This window comes from Brachyistius frenatus, unplaced genomic scaffold (genome assembly GCF_029030835.1).
Source record: "Brachyistius frenatus isolate BFR_SWC_R1_liver_20210118 unplaced genomic scaffold, ASM2903083v1 Contig_85, whole genome shotgun sequence".
Taxonomy (NCBI): domain Eukaryota; kingdom Metazoa; phylum Chordata; class Actinopteri; family Embiotocidae; genus Brachyistius; species Brachyistius frenatus.
In genome coordinates this window covers 218,822-243,348 of record NW_027210684.1, presented here as the reverse complement: position 1 = coordinate 243,348, position 24,527 = coordinate 218,822, and the positions used below count along the sequence as shown (strand labels likewise).

The 24,527-nt window shown below is 40.6% G+C and overlaps 1 protein-coding gene across 4 annotated transcripts in view; it reads right to left on the bottom strand.

Annotated features, from left to right (window-relative positions):
• The window catches only part of ctnnd2b (catenin (cadherin-associated protein), delta 2b), a 180,830-nt gene that overhangs the window by 134,967 nt on the left and 21,336 nt on the right, over positions 1-24,527 (bottom strand). For all 4 annotated transcript variants that reach the window (XM_069709815.1, XM_069709816.1, XM_069709817.1 and 1 more), the window contains exon 2: positions 4,909-5,045. In XM_069709815.1, the coding sequence (XP_069565916.1) occupies positions 4,909-5,040 (132 nt within the window). In that variant the 5' untranslated portion in view covers positions 5,041-5,045. The remainder of the gene's footprint in view (positions 1-4,908; positions 5,046-24,527) is intronic.

Below are 24,527 nucleotides of genomic sequence, written 5' to 3'. Positions count from 1 at the left end.
GTGCTGTCTCTAACGAGGAGCACAATGAGCTTTTAGCTTAACTGTGTTTTGATGTCAGTGTTGTGTGACTGCGGTCGTGTATTTGTCAAATTTAACTGTCTGTTGTGAGCAAGTGAAGTGAGGGAATTTTCACCAAGCCTGTTGCAAATTATCATCAGGGGAACACAATTTTGTATCCCAACAATCTTCCAATTTAGTTGGGTATTTACTAAAACTACATATGTAAATGAACCCAGCTGCAGTGCATCTGATTTGCATGTGCCACTGCATATGTTCCAATGTGGGCAAGAGACGAGTTGGAAACTACAACTTGGACTTCAAGTGAAGACAATTTTAGGAACAGAAACTGTAAATTCTTCCTGAAAGAGGAAGTTTATCTGTATAAATATGTGTTGAATAGTTTAATAATCTCAGTGCAGAAAAACAGTGTATGACTGAATTAAAGTTTGAACACAAAGATTAAATCTTATTTTCAATTGCTATAGTACACAAATGAGTCTAATATTGATACTAACTCGGACCGACCATAATAATCAAACTGAGTTGCCTTACTGTTTCAGAAAATTAGATTCAGAGCACTGCTGTTATGATTAAAGTCATGGTGACTACATTTTAAAAGAGAGGGAAATATTTGTGTTGTGTATTTTGCAGCCATTGAAGTAGATATTGAGTTGAAAACATTTGACCTGCAGATGGGGCTATTGATGAAGTCAGGGTTTACCAAATCATTAGGATTCATCCTCTGGGGAGCGTGAATGTCTGTAAAAAAAAATGTAATGGCAATCCATTCAATAGTACTTGAGATATTGCAGTCTGGGCCAAAGTGGTGGACAAACCATGCAATCAATATTGGAATCCCTGGAGCAATGAAGGGCTGATAGAAACACTAAGGAGCACTGTAGTTCTTAGGAAACGTGAACCAAACAGGAGGGAATAGTGCCTTTGTTCAAGACTGTTTTCAGCTCTGGATCTCTACATACAGTGGAGGGAGAGGGTGACTCAGAATATGCAGTGTTATTAAAGTAATTCAAATCATGAATTTATCTTCACAGCTGTCATACTCTGAACTATTTACGTATTCCAGAATGTACACCTGCTTTTCCCAGATGTTAAAGTTCACTTTCCGTCTGCCACAGTTGTCCTTCAGCAACGCTAAATCACTACTTGTATTTGTTTCCACAGCTTTCTCCTTTATTTTGTGCCTCTAAAGAGTAACACAATAAAATACATTTTACATGAGTGAACACACAAAGCACCAATATATAGCCGTGCTTCATTTCTCACATTTTACTGGCACAAAACCTTGTGTTGCCTTTTATTTTTTTAGCCTGACGGTTAAAACCACATAAAATCACATCTTGATATTTTAGAGCTGACTGGATTGTCAAACAGTGCCGACCTGCAAGCAAAAGACAGCTAATCAATACCCTTTGCCGCTTTCACTCTATCTGTCACTCAATAAGACAATATGTCAGATATTTCAAATGGGCCATGTCTCACGCTGGAATTAAACTCGTTAGGACTTCACACTGTGCTTCCCTTAACAGCAGATGGGTGACAGCAGAGATGATGAACGCTACAAGGACAAAAGCTGACAGATGTGATAAATACAGCGGCGAATGGCTAATCAATCTCATGTGGGTAGAAGGAAACAGAGGAAAAAACAGCAGCGGGGATCTCCTGGTGTGAGTCAGCAGAGGCAAAAGAGTCTGATTGGCAGCGGGTACACATGTCTGTATGCCTGCAGACCGCATGTCTGTGCATCCAAGTGTGTGTGAAGCCTTTTCTCGGTCTCACATGCCTGACCTTGTCTTTGAACAGAGAGCTTTAGTGTGTGTGTGTGTGTGTGTGTGTGTGTGTGTGTGTGTGTGTGTGTGTGTGTGTGTGTGTGTGTGTGTGTGTGTGTGTGTGTGTGTGTGTGTGTGTGTGTGTGTGTGTGTGTGTGTGTGCGTGCGTGCGTGCGGTACCCACATCGCCCTAAAAAATACATCCATGTTTTTCCTTTAGAGCCTGGTAACAAACACTGGCATCAGCCCAAACTTATTGAAAAATTACACACTGTGAAAGCAGGGATGAAGCGAAGTGACAAATGACTGGCTTAAAAAAATAACTTCAGCATGGTGCAGGAGCACCAAATAGAGAAAAAAAAAATCCAGCTTGCAGGGGATGGAAGATGCAAGTGGAGGAGTGAGTGAGCAATAACCTATTCGTCTTCAAATAGCCAACACTCCTTCCATTTCTCTCTTCTCGGCTTCAGCTTTTTTTCATTTTACACATTCTCATCTGAGGGCCATTACCATGCCCTAGATCATCTGTAAGTGAGTGTGTACGTGACCTGTGCGACTGTGTATGTGTGTGTGTGCATGTCCAAGTTTACATGACCTACTTAGACTAAGAATGGACTTCCAGAACCTCGTAGTAACTTTCAGAGTCGAAAACATGCAGAATCCATTACATTTGTCTCCTTTCAGCATTTTCACTGGCTATCTTTAGCTTCTGCTCATCTTCTCTGTCCACTAGTCCACAGTAAACATCCCTGGCACTGCTATCTCCTGTCATTAAAGAAGAGTACTCTAAGGATTTAGCACAGCCCTCCTCCAGTGACACTGGTTTTATTCTGTGCATTCTTCTGTAAAAACCTGCTGCCTACAGCAACCCAAATGGCTACAGATTGGTTGGTTACGCTAGTCGTGGCAAATGAACCCGCTAGCCTGAAGCAGAGATGAGGAAGGACAGAGTTCGGATACGACCGCTACCTTTTAGTAATGGTGTGCGACTCGAAACCAAAATATTGATACTTCCGATTCCAAACATTTCCGTTATTGGTTCAATTTTCATTAAAGGGGTAAATGTGTATTTTATTGTCAACAGGGCAAATAACAATGCTGTCACCAGTATCAATGCAAATAATACCTGGTTCATAAGAAGTACTTCTCCTAAAGCCACTGAACAGGGGGCTTATTTGTAAATAGAGTACTGCTGTGTCTGATGTGTAAAATTGGTGGACTTCCCCCTTTAAATACATGATGAGATGTCGCACTAACATCATATTTAATCTGTTATGATCTGACTGTATGTTGACTGGTATTTATCCTCATATAGAGTAAGCTGGTGGTTTTAAACAGTAATAGTGAGATTGTTCTCTGGCACTATTGGTCCATCTGTCCGTCATTTTGGTCCAGATTAAAATATCCAGACAACTGCTGGATGGATTAAACATGAAATTTGGTGCATTAACGCTCCTCAGTGATAACTCAAGATAACAATACAGTTCAGATGAAAGTTGAAAGTTGTCTCTCCATTTTCCATTCAATCCAACATTTTGCTGCAGACAAATGTTAGGCTTCAACATACAGAATTGAATCATCTGCAAAATGAATGAGTCCAGCTCACGCAGCTGTAACTCAAAATGATGCAGCAGTCTTACATCCCACGAAGAAATAACTTATTTTTGCTAGCTTATGCCGAAGGCTTGGAGATTGATTAATGAAACACAGCTCACACAATTATTTGATTGCTTCCTGTAAACAGTTTATAAAATTGTATATAAAGTGCAATACCACGTAGTTTGCTCCTCTTGTAGTTTAGCTTTAGCTTTGAACTCCTGCCCTTCATTAACTATCATACCGGGTCCATTTTGCTTTTACAAGATAAGATTCCTGCAACTGAAAAATGCACCACTGCTTGATTTAACTCTCTGTAGTCTTTACCAAACATATCAAACCAACTTTTGTGGCACAATTCCAAATATGTGTGGTGTTACTGGCCATTATTTTGGTGAAGAATATAATAAAACCAAAGCTTTTTTCTTAGTAGTTGGTTTCAAAAAATATGTTACGACCAGCAGGAGATCTTGTTTGTGTTCACCTCAAGTGGTTGGCTTACTCACCTAAAAATATGATTAAAACATCTACAATTGTGACTACCCCTTTAGAACTTTTGCAGCTTATTAACCTGGTGCTACGCTGATTTTTGGTACTAGTCAACAATTATTGGTTATATTGTGAAATTATGTATGGAATAGTGTCAGATTTAGACAGATTGGTGCAATGTTATATGGTCAGTGTATGGTCATTTTGCAAATGTTGGAAATACAAGAAAAAGCTGAATGTTTTAAAATAGATTAAATAAATTCAATAGGAGGACACCGTACACTACTTGTCTGTCTTTTGTCTCAACTGAATTCACAAAGAACATGTGATCCACTGTATAGTGCTTAAGTCATCACATTGCACCTGACACAGAGTATTTTTCAAACTCAGTGTACCTCAGTTCTGTATCGATGAGTGAAAAATAGAAGAGGATTTAAAATAGATGAACACATTCAGACACGTTTGAGCAGTGTGATGAATATTCTGACCTTCATTAATACATAATGAACACCAAACACAGTCTGGTTCTAATGCCTAATCTTAGCAATACTGAAACAAAAACAAAAAACAACAGTCAAGGTGACTTTGTCTTGTTCCACTGATGCTTCTTCATCCGCAGTATATCCAACAAAGCTGCTCAGACTTTGACAAAATGTGGGGGAATGATGCATCTCACCACATTAGGGTATTTTCAAAATTACAGAGAAGCTGTAGCCTGAGGCTCTTTGCTAACAGATCAAAATGTGATGACATATTTGTGACACATTAGCTCAGATGGGCATTCAATCATCTGTGTTTACTGTTTACCGTTGCCTCGTGTCGCCCTGAAAGGACTAGAGGAATTATCCTCACCACTTTCTGGTATTCATACTTCATCCCTCTGTGTCTGTTGCATGCACGCACACACACACACACACACACACACACACACACACACACACACACACACACACACACACACACACACACACACACACACACACACACACACACACACACACACACACACACACGCACACACTCACGGACTTCTAACCTGTTCCTTGACGGAGGCGAGGATGGCGGAGGTGGTTTCCGACTCGGAGCCATCTCCGTTGGAGGCGTTGAGGACGGGGCTCAACATGGTGGCAGCGCTGGCAGTGTCAGACGCCACCTCAGGAACTGGCATTCCTCCTGGAAAACAAGGCAACATGCAACTCTTTTACTATTATTAAAGACACTCTGACATGCCAGCGTTTAAGCTGAGCCGCTGTCACACATACACTTTCCCTCACTTTTGTACTCTCCATACACATATGTGGACACTGGAGTGAATGCTGAGAGACACATACATTAGCTAACACATACAGCAAACTATAGGGTCATTGATGAACCCACCTGCTAATGTGCTGCTCTTACAATTTGTACAGCAGCCAGTCAACTTTGTCTATATTCACTGGACTGTAATAGTGTTGTTTCTAATTCACCAATAATCCCTTAACCATTTGATTCCAGTGCAACATTGTGTCCTGTATTTATTGATGTTTTCTGTTACCGAAATACATTTTCATTTTCCCTCTGACATATTCATATTCAGGGTCATTTGGAGCCGCAGCTCCTCCCAGCATGCATTTGGAACAGGGCCCTGACACATCCTGGACAGATGCACCAGTACATCTTTGGAACAGAAAGTCTATGAGAGCAAACTCAACAGAGATAATAGAAACAGAATTTGTAGTGAAGAAATAAAAGCATTGGCAGTGCTACAGTGGCAACTGTACTAAAAAGGTGCCATGCAAATGTGGCACACAGCAGATGCATCCAATGGAGCTTGCATATTAATATAATGCCATTAGTATTGTTAGTAGTAGCAACAATAAAGGCAGACCAACATCAGATTTAAAGGACAAACTGGAAAAGTTCTATGTTTTTTAGGTTTTGGGCATTTCCATTGAAAAGACTAAAACCGTTAACGTGTCAGCTGTACTTCCTACAGTGTGTCACTCTCAACCCCAACCCCATGGGTTTCTGATGAAAATGTTAATCTTTAAAAGTTTGACAATATATACTTTAATATTTATTTGTTTATTTTTAAATAACTTCCTCAAACAGCTGGACACTAGGTTTAATCCGTGTGTACTCAACATTGTTGGGGACTATTTTAAGCAGCGGATTAATACATATTTGGTGTTCTAGTGAGTATTTTTGGCAGAAACTCGGCTCGTTTATGGGATTAACCCAAAATCAAATAGAGTGCGCGTGTTCGTAGTAATGAAGGAACATGTGACCAGTGCAACAGTGTGGCTAAAAGATGTGTTTTTGGACAACAACGGAGCTCTATGGCAGAGATTAGAATACAATACAAAACAAACATGATAGTAGGACAAAATAATTACTGTTTCTGTCCTTTAATGGGATTAATGACAACAAATGTCATGATATTAAGCCACCTGGAGTACCAATTACATCTGTCTAATGGAAGCATTATTTGTAAAAATAAAAACACAAGCTCATTAATGAAGTGAGATTTTACTGCTGTCCACGTATTTTGTTTAACTGCAAATCACAGAAGTACGTGACATAGTATAAGTATGTGGGAGACACATTTTATGCACAACTGGAGATGAGGCGAGGAAGCTTGATGTTACAACTACTAGCTGTCACACTGATGGCAGTTGAAGTATCAGTTGCAGTGATCTTCAAATCAAGTCATAGCAGCAGTTGTCATGATAGTAGTAAGACTGATATATGAATATATTTCCATGGCATTAACTGATCACGTACATCAATAACACATCAACACAAAACATGATATAAAATTATTTGATTGCCAAAAAAGTCAAAACCTAGTTTCACAATTTTCGTTTCAGAGTCCTGGCATCCGAAGGACTGGCACACACACACACACACACACACACACACACACACACACACACACACACACACACACACACACACACACACACACACACACACACACACACACACACACACACACACACACACACACACACACACACATAAACACATTCAAATTCCATGCTGATGCCATGTGTCATCCTGTATTTGACCAAGCGTAGGAGGACACGGGCTTCACATGTGCCATGTAATCCTGATGCAGCTCAGAGCTGCTGTAACGGCTGCATCAGCCAGCTTTACACACAGATGAAAGGCTTGTCATGAGGAATCTGCGCACACACACACACACACACACACACACACACACACACACACACACACACACACACACACACACACACACACACACACACACACACACACACACACACACACACACACACACACACAACAACTGGCTGCCAGCATGAGGCAGCACCCGCCTGGTGCCGAGGTAAGAAAAGGGAAGCGTGTTGGCAGGGTGGAGGGATAAGAGTGGCAAGGAAGGACGAGAAGGAAAGGTGAAAGTAAAAATGGAATGAGAGCACAGGGGGAATGAGGGGGAGAGATGGAGTCGAGGTGAGGAGAAAAGAGGAGTAGGAGGGTGATGGGGAAAAAGAGATGAGACAATACGAGAAAAGAATAGGATAAACTATTCTTGCATGCTGCTAGGCAACAACCTCTGGTCACTGGAGGCTGCTAATATGGCTGACCTGGCTGTACCTGTCTTCCATTTTGAAAAGTGTTCCTCTTCCTCTCCATCCACCCTTCCCTCATCACTGTGTCTAAATTTTTCATCACCACTCACCTTTCTACTTTCCTCCTACTTTCCTCCCCCATTGCATCCCTGCTCCTTCTCGTTGCCTCCCCCCTCCCCCGCCCACTTCTTCGTACTTGACCTGTTTCAGTGTCTCTTCAGCTTTTCAGCACATTTCTGCTTTATTAGGCAGCGTCCAGCGGAGGGTGACAGGAGGAGGATGCCCCGAAAGGTTGCGGTTTGGATTTGAACCTGTAATGCTACAGTGCACCTGAGCCCTCTCGGCAGCCTCCTCTCCAATACTCTGAGCTCATGCACTGTGCCTAATAAACATGCAGCTTATCTGGCCCTTTGACACCACTGAATGCTTTACATTCTTCACGCCAACCCTCCTTTTCTGTTTTTTTTTTAATTCTCCAACTGCAAATAATTATCCTGCATAATACTTTACCTTTTTTTGTTTTCTTTTTTTTTTATCAACCCTGCCTACTTCTCCTCCCTTTCTATCATTGTTCTGTCTGTATTCACATCACACACACAATGTCATCACTCTCATTCCCACCTCAACTAATCCTAATCGGTCTCTCAAATCCCTTTCTTAGACTCAAATTTGTCACTGTTTCTGTTAGCAGAAAGGGGCCCTGGATCATAGTAGTTGTGGTAGGCTGATATATTTGTCAATCAGGCACTGGCTTCAAGTTCAGCATTTCAGCCAACACCATCTTGCTATTTTGAAGCCACGAGTGACCATATTTGGAAGAGCTGGAGAGGAGCAAGCGGTGGATCTGACTGAGAAGTTGAATGGATGGAGCCAGAGCCTCGGGGGTATTACAGTCGAGGGCCCAACTTTTCAGACCCGGAATATTAATTCCACTTTTATATCCAGTTTATGTGTCTTTAAGTTTTGGGAAAGGAGTCTGTAACCGTTGCTGCACAGCGGCCCCTATGGCCACAATTGGTCACTGCAGGCTAACGTCAGACTGAATGTCCCTTTGTTTCTTTAAGTGTAATCAGAGTGATCAGTGGATTTGTTTGCCGGGGGGGTGGTATGAACTGCAACATGTAACAGTCTTGACAGTGCTGACGAACCAAAACAACTAAAGAGAGAGTCCAAAATGGAGGATGCTATCATAGTGTACTAGCTGTGCTGCACCATTTAACCTGTTGAAAAGGTTTGCAGACAGATATAACACGGAAGTTTATTGTACAAATACCTCTTTTGAATAAAAACTGTGTGAAGCTACTGTCCTGTTAGCTTTCTACCAGACAATTACAAAACTAGGTAGTTTGGAAAGCTTCAGTTTTTTAAATATCTCTTCATCAAATATAATGACAATCCTGCAAACAAAATGCTATGCGGGAGAAACTAGGTCAGTACCGAAAAATGGAACTAACATCACTTTCAAAAGTACTATCAGAGCACATGAATAAAAGTGAGTTCATATTCTGAGATCCTGCAGATTCCTCGATTTGGTATTTTAAGGGAGAAGTTGGAGGCTTTCCAACTCACTTCAATAAAATCTGTTTTCTTTGATCCAGCATCCACTGAAGCCATACTGAGTCATGCATTTATGCGTGACTCATGCAGTCATGCATGCAGTGTTAATACAGAGGACATGGTCCATTCTCAGACTAGCTACATGACTGGTATTTATGAAAATGTAAAACATAGGGGTAACAGCAACATCTTCCCAAACAGAACCTTTTAAAGAGCTGACATTTGATTTGTAGATCTGAGCGATGACCTGCTGCTGGTTTTCATTCTATATTGTCATCTCAAAACAAAATCCTGTTTAAGGTGCTGTCAAGTCCATTTATTCTTTTACATACTTAGTCTTGATTGCACAGCCGTGATATACACATTATCTTTGCACAGGCCTCAATAAACCACATCTCTACATTTTATCTCGTGTTTGCCATCCTCAGTGTGAGTTGCTGATTTCAGAAACATTTCTGAAATACAGTGTTGTTTTCTGACAGGACCAGCGGAAGGTGTCGAAGAAAGTCCTGTTAGATAACATTAGACTAAAGCCAAATGAAACAAAAAAAGCTTTTTTTCCCCTGTTCACTAGAACATCAGAGGTATTTTCAAATGCAGGACATGTTCTGCAGTGTGATTTTGAAAAGCAATGTTTTAGATGCTAAAATTCCAGTTTTGTGTGGATGGAAGGTCAATATGGATTCTAATGTTAAAACCTTTAGTAAGATAGACAGAAGTTATTGTTAACCATTCTAGTAGTGTGGCTATAAGGATAGTGATGTTAGTCAGTTCACCACTTCAGTACAGACTAAATATCTCATTGACTACTGAATTGATTCCCATAAAGTCTGGTATATGTTCATGGTTCCCTGAGGATAAATCCTATTGACATTGATATTTCACTACATGTGTTGCCATAATATTGGGTCGAAACATCCATAATTTCCAGATATTTTATTGGCGATTGCAGATTCTCTGACTTTATTTGGTGGCACCACAACGTTGCCACTTTAAACCTTTGGTAAAATGTATCGATAACTACTGGAATGGTTCGAAAGGTTTGTAAATTGAAAGAGAGATTTGTGCTTCCTTCAGGGTGGATTATCATTTGGTCCCTCAACTTTCCATCTTCCCCAATTTTCAGATTTGATCTCATTACAATTTTCATTTCCTTCATTATTTTGGCCTTTGACGAAATATTTGTCAATAATTGTTTTTTTACTCATGATGTGCCCTTTTGTGATTCGTCAAGCCTCCATCACGAGACCCCTTTTTGTGAAGAAAACGAACCCTAACCCCATCAATCTTGACTTGCAGTGGTTAATCAAACACAGCTTACAGGAGTTGCTGACCTTATCTATGCTAGCAGCTGTTGTGCAGTTAAATACTGCATTTTGTAAAGCTAGTACTGCCTACATACACAGGACACAGGCTAGTATTTGATCTGCAACAATTTCCACTCACCAGCATTATATGCCCTACATGATGTGGTGGTGTTGGGTAACGCCAGTTAGAGCTGGTGCCTGGTGAGATAAATGTAGCAATGACTTTATGGTCCTGAGCAATGCCAAGACAACTTTTGAAAGCCCAAATTTGCCCTGATCAGTCTTTGCATATGGAAGGATCAACAACAAAAGTAAAAGTGCTCCTACATGTACCATCAAAGGGAGCATGCAGGTAGTATAATTTACCGCCTAACAAGTGCATTACCATCCTCCAGGGTTCAGATTTTATCAAACCAGAGTAAACAGCACGAAGTAAACAATCTTGTCGTTAACTTCTACCAAACACACGTTTGACTTGCACATACACTAAAGTAAAACAATCCCAAACTAAATCCACTGGTTACATCAACATCCAGGGAAAGCATTCTTTAAATCACAAACACTGTTTCATGTATGTCAAATGATTATCAGGGTTGTTTGTATAGACAGACATTGGTTCTGAAGTTCCGCTAAAACCCTTGTGTGGACGGAGATTGTTTTTGTTATAAAGCAGCATTTTAGCATTGTCATTGTGAACACATTGGCATGCGGATGTTACTATTTATGTAAAAGCACTATACAAAGAAACACATTCCTGCACAAATGCCACAAACTCCTCCACACGGATGCTGAATGAAGTTCTGATTCTGCAGTGTGAGTCCTAGCCTCACTCTGGCCTGTAAGGTCTCTGAAATTAAATATTTCCGCTTGACAATACATGGATCAGAGAACTGGATTCGAAGAGGATGCCTGGCGGCCCAATTTCCCTGCAGAGCAAAACACAAGAGAAGCTCTGGCTTTTGACTGTGCGGATAGGGCAGGCAGCCAAATATAGGTCAACTCAACAGACCGTGTCCAAGCCCTCATCACACAACTGACCAGTACAAAGCAGCTTTCCCCAATAACAGCCGTCAGAACTAGGTTATAGAGGCCCAGAGCCCAGCTAGAGACAAGACTTTGAATATGGATTAGGCCTAAAGGCTTTATTTCACTGAAGTATAATCTTGGATTTTTAGGTCTATATTTCAGCGCCGTAATGCAGGGGTATTTAGCCCCGCATTTCAAAGCGGTAATCTCTGATATTGCTGTAACGTTGTAAATGCAGCTCACCATGCTATGATTGACATGTCTGACATGGGGAATACTGAGCTTAATCTTTGGACCCCTTAAGCTCATCAGTCAGGTCTGAGACAGGCGTGTTTTGGTGAAGACGGAATTCATCACAGATCAGCAGCAAATCAGCTAAATGTCCTTTTGGACGCTCTAGTTTCCACTGTGTTGCTGTGTACTTGTATGCACCACTTCGTACGCGTCGTCCTCCGTGTACATGTGTGTGCACATGGAGCACTAAGGCATGCAGGTGCACGCGAATATTTGAGTGTCCCTTCTGAGATGTGAGTGTTTGTTATGTGTTTGACGGGCAGTCCCCTGTCGCCTCATTAAAACTCTCTGCGCTGTTTTGTTTCGTCTTCACCAGTCATCTGTCCCTTTGTCTAGACCCTGTGCCCACTACACTGCTTTCAAATTAACAACACTTTAACACTTACGTTAGCAACATAATTAGCGCTGTCTGTGTCTCGTTGCGTTTTTGTATTAAGAAGCAGCGTCCACAATGGAGATTCGTCTAATATGTCTGCGTTCCGTCTCAGAGGTCTGTAATGCATGCATGATTTTCTTCCAACTTTGTTGCCTAAAACAGCCCGGCGGGATTAGTCGAACCTAATTAAACACGGAGTATCGGGTCGATGTTCGAATGTAAATCTCCCGATCTGTGGTTTGCATTGAGTGCAACAAACAACACAGGAAAACCTCAACCGAGCAAGTGATGGAACCATTTAACTTGATAGATCAAGTCAAAGAGCAATTCTGACTTCCAAAACATATAGTTGGCAAAGTGAGAGTGAGGTGTTTTTTGTTTTTTTTCCCAGTCCAACAAGCACTAATCAATATGTCCAAAGGCTATTTTCCACCGGTTTCGTCTGCGTTCCATCGTTAATCGTTGTCATTAAAGTCAAAGCTTTCTGTCCCACCGGTTGCGCCGCGGTGTGTCTCGCCAGCGTACTAGAAGCAGGCTGCTCCGCTAACGATGGGCAGCGAGTGTATTTTTGACAGAAGCCACTCGGAGATTGCGGCAAGCTGAACAGAGCAGATCGGCCAGGCAGAAATCAGTCCGATAAAATCTGGTCAAGTTTTAGAAATAAACACCCATGTGCAAACACCCGATTGTAAAACACATCACTCACTGCATCACCGTTTACCCCGCGGTCTTTCAATTTGGACAAGAAATACATTCTCCTCCCGCTACAGACACAGTATGTGAAATAGTTATACAATAAATAGTAGGATTAATGTTTTTAATCACTTAAACACAGTCGGCTGTATTAACATTGTCTGGAGGCTGCAGCACAAAGTAGGAAATGACAACAATAAACATATAATGGACAAAAAAGAAACCGTTTAACAACGTTTCCCACAACAGAAGCACAGAAATCGAGGAAACATTACTAAATCAGGAAGTAAATTAAAAAAAATGTTCCACTACTGGAATATAAAGCCGCACAGAGGATGGAACAAAATCGCGGTGCACGACGTGACTGATCCGTATTCAGTGGAATATGCAGGTAACAACGGATGAGGAACATGAAAATATCTTAATTTGCTGCTGGACATTCTGACATCTTCAAGAAAATATTTACAGCCGGAAGCTTTTTTTGTTCCAATAAGGTTCTTTTGCTTTCAGATATACATCCCTTCTGGTAATCTGGCGGCAATTTACCCCTGGCAAAGCAAAGATTAGAATCTATTCACCTTGGATGATTGAACATGTTGAGTGCATCACAGCCTTGGAAGCTAAACAAAAATATAATCCCTGACATTATTCTGAAGTGGTCAGTCTGACTTCAACGATAATGCAAGCATATTTGATATTTAGAAAAAAATGACTGGGGATTGGTCTGAGGCTGCGCTTCCTGTGAACAGAGACTGTAGTTACCGTGCATTATATGTAACTTTTTGTCACAATAGTTTGACAGAGCCAGCAATGTTACAAATTCCATGTCTGAAAGTGGCTTGACAGCACATAACACAGGAAACTGGAATCCTGCATCCCAAATATTGTTCGTCCTACACTTCTAAAACATTTAGTTAAGACTGTTATGTCAATGTGCCGGAGTTGTGAAAATGGAAATCATGCTTTACCTGCAGATATAGTTCTTTTTCACAGGAAAAATGTTAACATATCACACTAGGAAAAGCAAAGGTGTAAATTAAAAATAACGGGAAAAAAACAAAAATAATGGCTGATTTGCATTTAGCTGCTGCAGTTTCACTTTCCTCGTATTGTGCACTCAGTAATGACTTGCTGTAAACTTTAGGTAGCTGTTAAGTATCTGATAAGTAACACCAGTGCTTTTCCTGCCAATAAAGGTCAGACTGTCTGTAGTGAAAAAGGCCAGTTGGAGAGACCAGTGGACATTTCTGTTCAGTTTAATGTCAATAGGAAAAACAGTTTCCAGTTGTGCTAATGAGATGTCTGCTCAGGTTGAAGTTGGGCATAGCTACGGTATCCTGGGAATCACATGAACACCCTTATGAACATATTCTTGTCATAAAAATAAGCTACTTTACTTAGATTGGTTGTGCTCTTATTGTGCGTTCAAACCGTTTTCAATATTCAACAGCCAGCAAACTAGGTAGCTAGTCCAGTCAAAAATAGCTATTTTACCTTATTTTTGGAGCTAGTATAGCTCTTTTTTTTTTTTTTACAACAAACCCTGCCATGTTAAGTGTCGTTAAATCTACTTCTCGGAGCTCTAAGAAATCTCACCCATTCCTAGTTTTACATTCGTAATTTGCAGGCATCATAATGGAGAACGTTCCTACTTCCCAGTTGCTCTTGGATGCACCATTAGCTTGGTGTGATCAATACAAGTAAAATGTCCTGTGTGTGTGGACTGTGATGACATCACTGATTGTCTGTATATGAAGTACAGATCCGTCGCTGGCAGACAATGGCAGATGGCTTTAAGAGCATCATTGAGGGTTAATCACCCGTTAGTGAAATCTATCTGTGGTTAAAGCCCAGATACTAATGGTCATTTATATTAAGTTGGCATGCAGACTTATACTGTGCATACAGCACTGTTATAATACAGTGTTCATTCAATATCAGCTGAGGATAGATGATCCAATGACAACCATTACAAGGCAATTGGTCACAATAAAACCAGCTTATTTAATATAAATGTATTATCGTGACTGATTGTTTTTTCATTTCAAAATATCCATTTTGGGCATGATTGCTTTTAGAAAGTACGGCTGGTTTTATGATCAAAATAAATCTATAAAGCAAAGTTCCAAGGACAACTAATAATGTCAATAAGAGCCCACAAAGTATTTTCTTCCTTTTTTTTCTTTTTCCCAGCACACCGATGGCTTCATACACATGTGGCTAATTACCTATAAGAACGAAAGTGCAATCGTGCACCAATACTGTAAATATTATGAAAGTGACAATAAAGCCTGTAAATAGCAGTGTGACAGCAGGTGTTGAAGGATGTCAGAAGCCTGATGATGGTCTTTAAGGTTTAACAAACCTTCAGGCTCACTACACAACTACACGTACACCAGAGCTAATGTTGGTGATTAGATATGGTGACAACCCCACATTATTAGCACATAATGACACAGAACTGGACTATATTTAATACAAAATGATGGTGCAGAACAGAAATACGCACTGCTTAATTTGGTGGACTATCACAGAAAACTGCAAATGCAAGAGATCAGGGCTAAACAATGTCTTTGTAGTTTGTGCCAAAGTGAAACCGCATCTTTTCAGGTTCTGTAGCCAAAGAAAATCCCACAGTCACAATGCTAATATTTAAAAATACAACATTTAGACACGTGCAGGTTTCCAGCCGTAGTCATTCACACCTGTGGAGGGCTTGGTGGGTAAACGAGGCAGCACATCATCCCCCAACACATTTGGGACATATTTCTCTTACAAAGATAGCTACCAAGCTACACTCATGAAAAAGATCAACACCAACATGAAAGGATAAGATTGGCACAGCTTTACATGTTGTTCCAAGTTTTCCTTTAGCACAATCTCTTTATCAAAATATTAAAAACCACCTCAGTTTTAACAATTCACCCCCCCCCCCCCCCCCCCCCCCCCCCCCCCCCCCCCCCCCCCCCCCCCCCCCCCCCCCCCCCCCCCCCCCCCCCCCCCCCCCCCCCCCCCCCCCCCTGACAACAATGTGGATCTCAATGCTTTTTGTCAGCACTGCTGTGATACAAAATATTTGACTGGGATTTTAAGTGATATCCTCACAGGCACTTAAATCCCAGCAAATTGTCACTTTTTTGAATGTAGTGATTCTACTTTTGAATCTGTTATTGTTAATCCTACACTTCTAAAACATTTAGTTAAGACTGTTATGTTGATGTGCCGGAGTTGTGAAAATGGAAATCATATATGTCGGCATTTGTGGTACCCAGACGCTGATTCTTAACGAGAAAGGAGATCCTCTGAACTTGCCTACTGCTTGGCTAAAGTCAAGTAAAAACCTCTACTTGTACAAAAGAAATACAATACGAAGCACATGTATGCTCCCAAGTGGACAAAGCCGGTGTGTTTTGGATCCTCCATGAGCTCTTCCCTTCTGCCACCCTCAGGCCAAAACACTAACTTAGTATACAGGAAACTGCATCTCGTGACTGAATATGTGTGAAATGTGCTGGGCATGTTTGTTTCAGTTTGTAAATGACTTTACATTTTTGAACCTTAAAAGTTGTAGGTCTCTACAAATTGTCAGTATGTTGTCCTGTCCATAACTTTTATAATGAGGAATGTGGAGCTCTTCTAGTGGGGCTTCAGGCTTTTTGTCCTCTTGAGTTAGCTCCAGTTTACAGGATGTATCATAGTGAATTTAGCTCCCATGTAATGATACTTATATTGATGACTACAAGAAAATGGTTAGCATCGGGAAGAAGCAGGATTAGCGGTGAATCTTGAAGATTGGGCAGACTTAAACAAAAGAAACCACAGATGAGCACTACAGTATCATTAACGAAGTGAGTGGATGAGATCAATTCAAGGGCACGAGGAGAACTGGATTTTATATCCTGGCTTGTACACGTCTCAGTGAGAATCTAAAGGAAATGTCTTCATGGGCAGAAGTATAAAAACATCACAGCTTTGACAGCTCACAGAAATGCTGACGAGGCTGCACCAAAAGCTGCGACTGCAGACATCAGATCACCTGTGATTTCAGAGGCTTTCGACTGACTTTTCTCGAGCTAAGTGGTACAAAAAAAAACTTTCAGTCAAAAGATTGAGTCAGTATATATATATATATATATATATAGAAAGTCTATTTATAGCAAACTCCTTTTAAAGTTGCCATGTCTTCAGATCTTTTTAGCACAACAAAAAAGAGAACAGATAGTTGAATACAACTCAGCTTTAATCACATGCAAAACAAGATTTACCATCAGAAAAACTGAGTGTTTTATGAACCCACTCACAAATGATTTGGCTGGACTGTACACAACTTTCAGAAAAACTGTACCCTGTTACAGTTACAGTATATGACTTCATTGTTCTGCTGTTGAAGGCTCCAGTTTATTTGATATAAATGTATACTTCACAGGCTAAAATAAACATCTAACAGTAGAATTCAATTAGCAGATTTCCTCTGTGATCCAAGTCGGCTGTTTTAATTAGAGGCTCCCCAGAGGATAGAAACCGCCTCCTCTCTGCATCTCTACCTGTTCTCACACCAACAGTACACATGCAGGGGACAAGGCACAGCTACGATATACTGAAGTTGTGTTTGGAAACAATCAAACATGCACACATAGCATCGCAATGTCTTCAAGACAAACCGACCAAAAGACCCCAGAACCTTTAGTTCTAAGTTCTAATGTCCAGGAACTTTCCAAGAACTTGAGGTTATTTCAGCCTGTTGCTTTTTGTGTTAGATGATAAGGAAAATTACTGAGCAGACATTTCAAAAAGCCAAAGCTGTTAGATGATATCATTTTTGCATGCAACCATACAAAACAATACGACCTCGGCAGAATTTCGAGGAAGACCTTCTCACCCGACACCTTTCTCTTTTGTTGAAGCTTAGTGTAAATACTTTTAAAAGGCCTAGACTTTTTCATCAGTCCAACAATCGTAGGATTTCTTCTGTAGTTGTTGTGTTGAGGTGCAATGAAAAAACAAAACAATTGAATTTGTTTGTAGTTGCAACTTTTTAAAGATGGCGGTTGTAAAATGCTGAAACAAACACAAGCATACTCAACCAATCAGCTCTTCAGCTGATTTGCATGCTCCACCCCAAAGTTTCTGAATCTTCAAAAAGCACTTCCCACACTGAGCAGGAGCATTATGGGATATAAAGCAATTTCCCTGGAATTTCATTAGAAACAGCAACTACAGTTGCAGCAACTTTGAAGCTAACTGAGACTATACTTTTCACTGACTCACTCAGACAGACCTATGCCCATTGCACTGTGCTAACACTGGAGTAAGATCAGACTGTACCAATATATCATCCTGATATAGAGAGAAAAACTCTCAGGCTTATTTATATTTCTTAAACCAATCATAATCATCTTCGGTGGCACAAACTAATTTTGCAGCGACGGTGCATCAATAGTATATTTTGTGACACAACAATTCTGCGACTCCTGGAATTGAAATGCAAAAGACTGGGAAGAGTCAAACAGGCCTGTCTGGCTGCATGATCCAAATTTCTATCCAAACTTGACAGTTACAGCATGTAGGTTGCTGCTCGAAGGTTCTTATGGTGATTTTGAAGAGGGTAACAAACAGAAAGGGAGGACAATGTCAATTCAAAGTATACAGTAGTATCCCATATGACCAAATAGCATCAGTCAGTTTTGCAGCATACCATAGTTAACCATCGTGTTGTCCTTGGGTCAAAATGACCCGCAGCTGTGTTCAACCAAGTTCTATTTTATTTCTATATTTTTATATTTTTTGTGATCATTGGTCATCATTCTTTAAAGAAACCCTCACAGCCTCCTTGTCACCAATGATCCCCAAAAAATATGAAAATAAAATAGAAATTGGTTGAACACAGCTGCAGGTCATTTTGACCCAAGGACAACACAAAGGTTAATCTGTGTTACATAATGTTGTAAGATACAGTTTCCAGGCGGTCAAAGTGTTATATTTACACGTATGGAAATAACACACGTATGCCCGTTCTAAACATCCATAACCCTCCACATACACTCTCATTATCACTTCTGTCAGATGAGAACTGTCAATATGTTTTAATATTAATTTACACACACCATATGTTGCTCTGTGATAGTGACAGTGTCATTACAGATATTACAGCTCCACCTCAGCACATCGAGTTAGTTTGTTGGGGATTGACGGAAGTGAAGGCAGAAAACATCTTCAACAGCAGCCGGCTGACTTGAGTGCAGCAGTGTATCATTTCAATAAGGCTAATGTTAAATCACTTTCCTTCATGTGTCCTGAGTGACGGTTACTGGATGTCGTTGAAATTTGATGTATAATACATAGCTTACTGTTTATAGATTGCATATGCAGCTCTCAAAATTGCAAACGGATTGTATGCATTGAGCATTAGTTGCTTAAATCATACTTTCTATCATGAAACAACACGAGCACAGGTGCTTGTTCAACACTAAACATACACATGCAGCTACAGAGAGACAATAAGGAGTAAAGACGTCAGTCATTTTCAACAGAAGCCTACTGGGTGCTGAGGTCAAAGCAATGCGGCAACAGGGAGATGAAAGAAGTTAAACTGTAAATGGGCTTTTCCACGTGGGAGCTACACTGTGGAGCGAATGTGTGAACACAATGCTCAGCACAAAAAAGACTGCAGACATGGAAGGACTGAGACTGAGTGACAGGAAGGAGACAGACAGCCTCTTTGTATAAATGCGCATAATGTAGTGTTGAGCTTTACTGAGACATGAGAAGCCAGCAGATGTTCTGATGATGGTTGACGGTGCACGAGTGTGATGGAGTACAGTTCTGTAAGCCGTATTTGTTTGTCTTGTTCGTTCAACTTTCTCCATTTCTTATGAAAAGAGATGTCTTCATAAGTCCCCTGAGATTGTTTTGCATCCTATCTGAACAATTTTATTTTCCCTTTCTGTACATGGAAATAAAACAGAAATTAATCCCCAAGTCATTTCCCTCTCTTCTTGTTTTTCTCTTAATCTCCCGCTCTATCTTGATCACACACACACACACACACACACACACACACACACACACACACACACACACACACACACACACACACACACACACACACACACACACACACACACACACACACACATCCTGTTGTTATTACTTGTGAGGACATTATTTTGGTGAGAAGGGTTTCAAATCAAAGTCAGGAGGCTTTTTTAGGACCTCATTAAATCCTAATTCTGTGCTATAGTCTGCACATTTGAAGTTAAGACATGAAAACTGGTCAGAAATTAAGATCACACCGGCCTCATTTACTCATGATCTCGTCAAGAAATCCAGAGGAAATCATTTTCCCACTACCGCCCTATCAATGCAAATCTCCTTGGCGGGTTTATCCTCAGGATGTCTGTTGATCCCGGGACGGAGAGAGCTGAGGCATATTGATGAATCTGAGTGTAATATTTCAGGAAAGTTCTGTCAAGGTCACCCTGAGGGTGTGGAACTTGGACCAACTTACTTATCGGAGTCATGTAATGCCATGAGGTTGTCTGACTGTGAAACCTCACAGTCAATCTGGACAGCGTTCAATGAGCTGAATGACAAATCAAAGTGTAGAATGGGGATTCACGTCATCAAGAGCTGACTGACACATGAAATGAGCTTGTAAGAACAATCCGATCAACAGTAAGTTAGTAACGTAGTTAGTAATGGATGTATGCATATATGACTAAAAGTATGTGCACAGACATGCTACTTGCTTCCAGTTATTTGTGCTAGATCTTTTATTTTACAGCACGGCACTGCCCCCACAGGCCCGCACAGACCTCTGATTCCACCCAACACCTCCGGAATGAACTGTAATGCTGACCATGAGCCGAACATCAGTGCTCAACTTCACATACTCCCACTCAGCATTTTTCACATTTCACTATTTTTTTCTGGGGGAGTTTGTTCTGGTTTTCCTTTTAATATGCTGGTAAAACACAAAAACTGTAGGCCAAATAAGTCTGAACAATAACAAACAGAAAGAACATGTGTCTGATGAAGATGATGATGCTCTGACTCAGAAGGACTTCAGCCCATTCAGCAGTGTGATCTGCCCCGTCTCAGCTCGACTCAAACAGGGTGTCACCTGTGAATCTGCTTGTCAAGTTGTCGGCCTGCTGTTTTAGAACATAAGGCATGTCACCTTTTTCAATATCCAATCCGCTCGTAGCGAACTCCATTGGTCACGTCAGTTACAGACGTCGGCTGATCAAAGGGGCAGAGTTTTAAACAGAAGACAGAGAGGATCGTCCCATCAAGTTATTTGAGGAACAGTCGTCTCTATGTAACAAGCCCTGAAACCTACTCGATCAAGATCAACACACAAAATACTCTTCGTCACATTGCGTAATGGAACTGCCCAGGAAAAAGACGCATTGAGAAAAGAGAGGAGATTGCCTGTCTTAAGTTCAAAGCAGAAATTTCCAGAAGCCCTCTGGGTCCTCCGTTGAAGCACCCATAGGTGATCCCACACTATCAACCTTCTCGTTTTATGTTTTTTCCGGTTCATAACAACTGAAAATTCAACTATCTGCACCCATGTTTTAAGATGCTATCATCATAACCAGCCTCTAAAAAGCAGTTAAAATGAAGTACAGAGAATCGTTGCTATGGAGATGGCTGACCATATCAACTAGTTTCTTTGTTGTATACTGGCAGGTTTCAGACTTGTGAATTGCAAGTTTCAAATCACCTGGTTGGGAATATTTGGTCTGAACTGGCTTTGGAGACATCAGACATGCAACAGAGTCACAATGGAGCTGCTGGAATGAAACGCAGCTACAAGCAGTGGACATGAGGTGTGATGCTCCCTGCAGCCATGTTCCAAAATCTTGTCGTGTACACAAACAAGACAAGCGGCTTTTTTTCTAGACAATATGATACAATAACATTCAAATTGTCAAACATTCAAAAACACATTGATCCTGTTTTTCGGTACCTGTGACACATTTTGGGCTCTGACCCCTAATCTGAGAAGCTTTATTGTGATTGGCTGTTAGTGTTGAGAAGTGATGAGAGACTCTGACTGGCAAGGTTGTGGCACAACAAGGGGGAGCACCTCAGGATCGCCTCGGGCCAGAGAGAGAGAGAGAGAGAGAAAATGAAGACAGACCTTCAAACTATGTTGGCAGCAAAGCTGACTTTCACACACTTCACACAAGCTGCTAATGTGCTCTTATTGATGAACACACACACAGAGGCAGAGAGGGAGAGAAAGTTTCCCAGGACAGTCGATAAAAAGCTGGAGTCACATTCATGACATTACATTGACTTACATTCATTTCATGGACACGTATATTCAGTGGTGGAGTATAATTAAGGACATTTACTCAAGTACAAATTTAAGATACTTGTACTTTAGTCAAGTATTTTAAGTTCATGCAACTTTATACTTCTACTCCACAACATCTCAGAGGGAAATATTGTACTTTTTACTACACTACATTTATCTGACAGTTTTAGTTACTTTTCAGAGTAAAAGTTCGTATCCTCTTCCTGTCCAGGGAAAACCATGTATTATCATATTTAGTGATTTTCAAATACAAATACAATGTTCCTCTTTGTATTGAGAGGAATTATTCTTATTAAGCTAAATAAACCCTGACAGAGACATGACCATATTCCACCCATCCTTGCAACGTTACACCGACTACTTGTTAAGTACAGAATGGATTTCAACCTTTAACTACTTTCCTTACATGGCCTTGCTCCCACATACTTCACTGATTTACTTGCACCATTTGAGGCTAGCTGCTGCCTGCGCTCCTCGAGTGGGACCCTTTTAACTGTGTCCTCTGCTCACCTCACTACTAAAGAAAACTCAGCATTTCCTGTTAGAGCCTCGCAACTGTGGAGCAACCAATCAGAGGAACGTAAACGAGTTAACTCGGAACCTTCTTTTAAACCTACTTTTATAGGAAGGCTTTTTCTTTAGAGTAAATAGTTGCGTTTGTCTAATGTTTATGCTTTTTGTATCACTTGAATTGAATGCCTTCTCTCCTGCTTGTATTTGGTTTGTCATCACACATATGTATCTTGATTGTCGGACTCTGTCAAACACACTCTGTCACTGTGTTTTGAAAAGGGCTGTGCACATAAAGTTGACTATTATTTATAATTCTGATAAACCCTCTTAGATCAGCTGGAAAACTGAAAACAGGACTGTTTTTATGAGCCTGTTGACTTTTGTGGTTCTCAAAGCACAGTGATGCTACAGAGATATGGTAATTGTATAGAACACGATGCATTACTGCAGATTAAACTGGCCAACATTATACAAGTACAGCAGTAAAATGCACATGAATTCGGCAGAACTATTAATCCACAAATATTATATACAATAGTAAGATTCTGACAGGGAGCATTTTCTGCTTCGTGTTTTACTTTTAATATCTTAAAACAATTTTGCTCATAATACTTATGTACTTTGACTTAAGCCAGATTTTGAATGCAGGACTTTTAATTATACTCGAGTATTTTCATTGCACCGTATCAGTATTTTTACTGAAGTAGAGGATCTGAATACTTCCTGAAACACTGCTCATATTAACTCTGACCATAACCACTGCTTAATTAATCCTAACACAAATTTATCCTAACCTAAAGTCAATCAATGATTTGCCTTGTGACGGATTTATGTCCCTATAACGTGAGTAATACACACAGACACAATGTCTCCAACAGCAAAGTGAACCATTTTTCATGTGCTGGGCGGACTTGTGAACAGAGCTACACAGATTTGCTTCTCATACCTTAAACATCCTGCAGTCAGTCATCTCCAATTTAAAACGAAAGATCGCACTCTAAGGTTTCCCATATAAAGTATGCCACTCTAACAAACAGGGAAATGCGGGCAATTCAGAGCTTAAGGCATTACAATTTTTATGTCGTGTAATGGCACTCACTGTGACACTGCTTTGAATGTACTGTGGAGCTCAGAGTGTTTTAGCTTGAAAGAAATAAGATTAAAGACGGACATTAATTCAAGCGAGGATTTAAAAAAAGAAATTAAAAAGAAAAGGAAAGTGTCCGCCTCTTTCTGCACCACCTCCCAGCAGGCGGTGGCCAAAAGTAAAAAAAAGAAGGAAAACAAACTGAAGGAGTAGATCCTCATCTTTATTACAAAGTAGCCCTTGTTTAATGCTACATCTCTGTCTCCAAACAACAAGCAGCTAAAAATACAATCAGAATCATGAATTATACATATTTTCCGCAGATCCTCTGGGTGAGCCGTGTTCGCGGGCGGATTCACCACATGGTATAATTACAGAGGTTACAAACACATTGCAAAGACAAATTAAAACTACGCTACTCTCAAAGGAATTCAAACCGGCAAATGATAGAAGCACCGTGACAAAGCTGTTTGTGGATGAGACGATTCAGGAATGAAAGTTACAGACTTCAAAGTTAACCGCGTTGGTCAAACTGCGGCGTTTCATCGTCAGAAGCTGCCAGAGGTTTGTTAGAACTCAACTCCTCAGGGTGTAATAACCGGGGCAGAGTTGTATTTGCAGAGGGGCTCCATTAATCGTAAAAGCCGCAGGTTCGCTTCCACAGTTTCAGGGGCGATAGACCCAAGATACATCCCAGCAATAAAACAGATACTCCAACAACGATGCCTGAGGCTGGTGAACATGTGTCAGCCTCTGACACACAGGATGCCACACGCCGGTGAAAACTGTCTTTGAAATGGCACGATCTATTAATATCTACATGTGTGATGAAACCCCCCCATGTTGTCTTCCTTCGATCACATAAAACACAGTCTTCTCTTTTATTTCCCATCCATTAT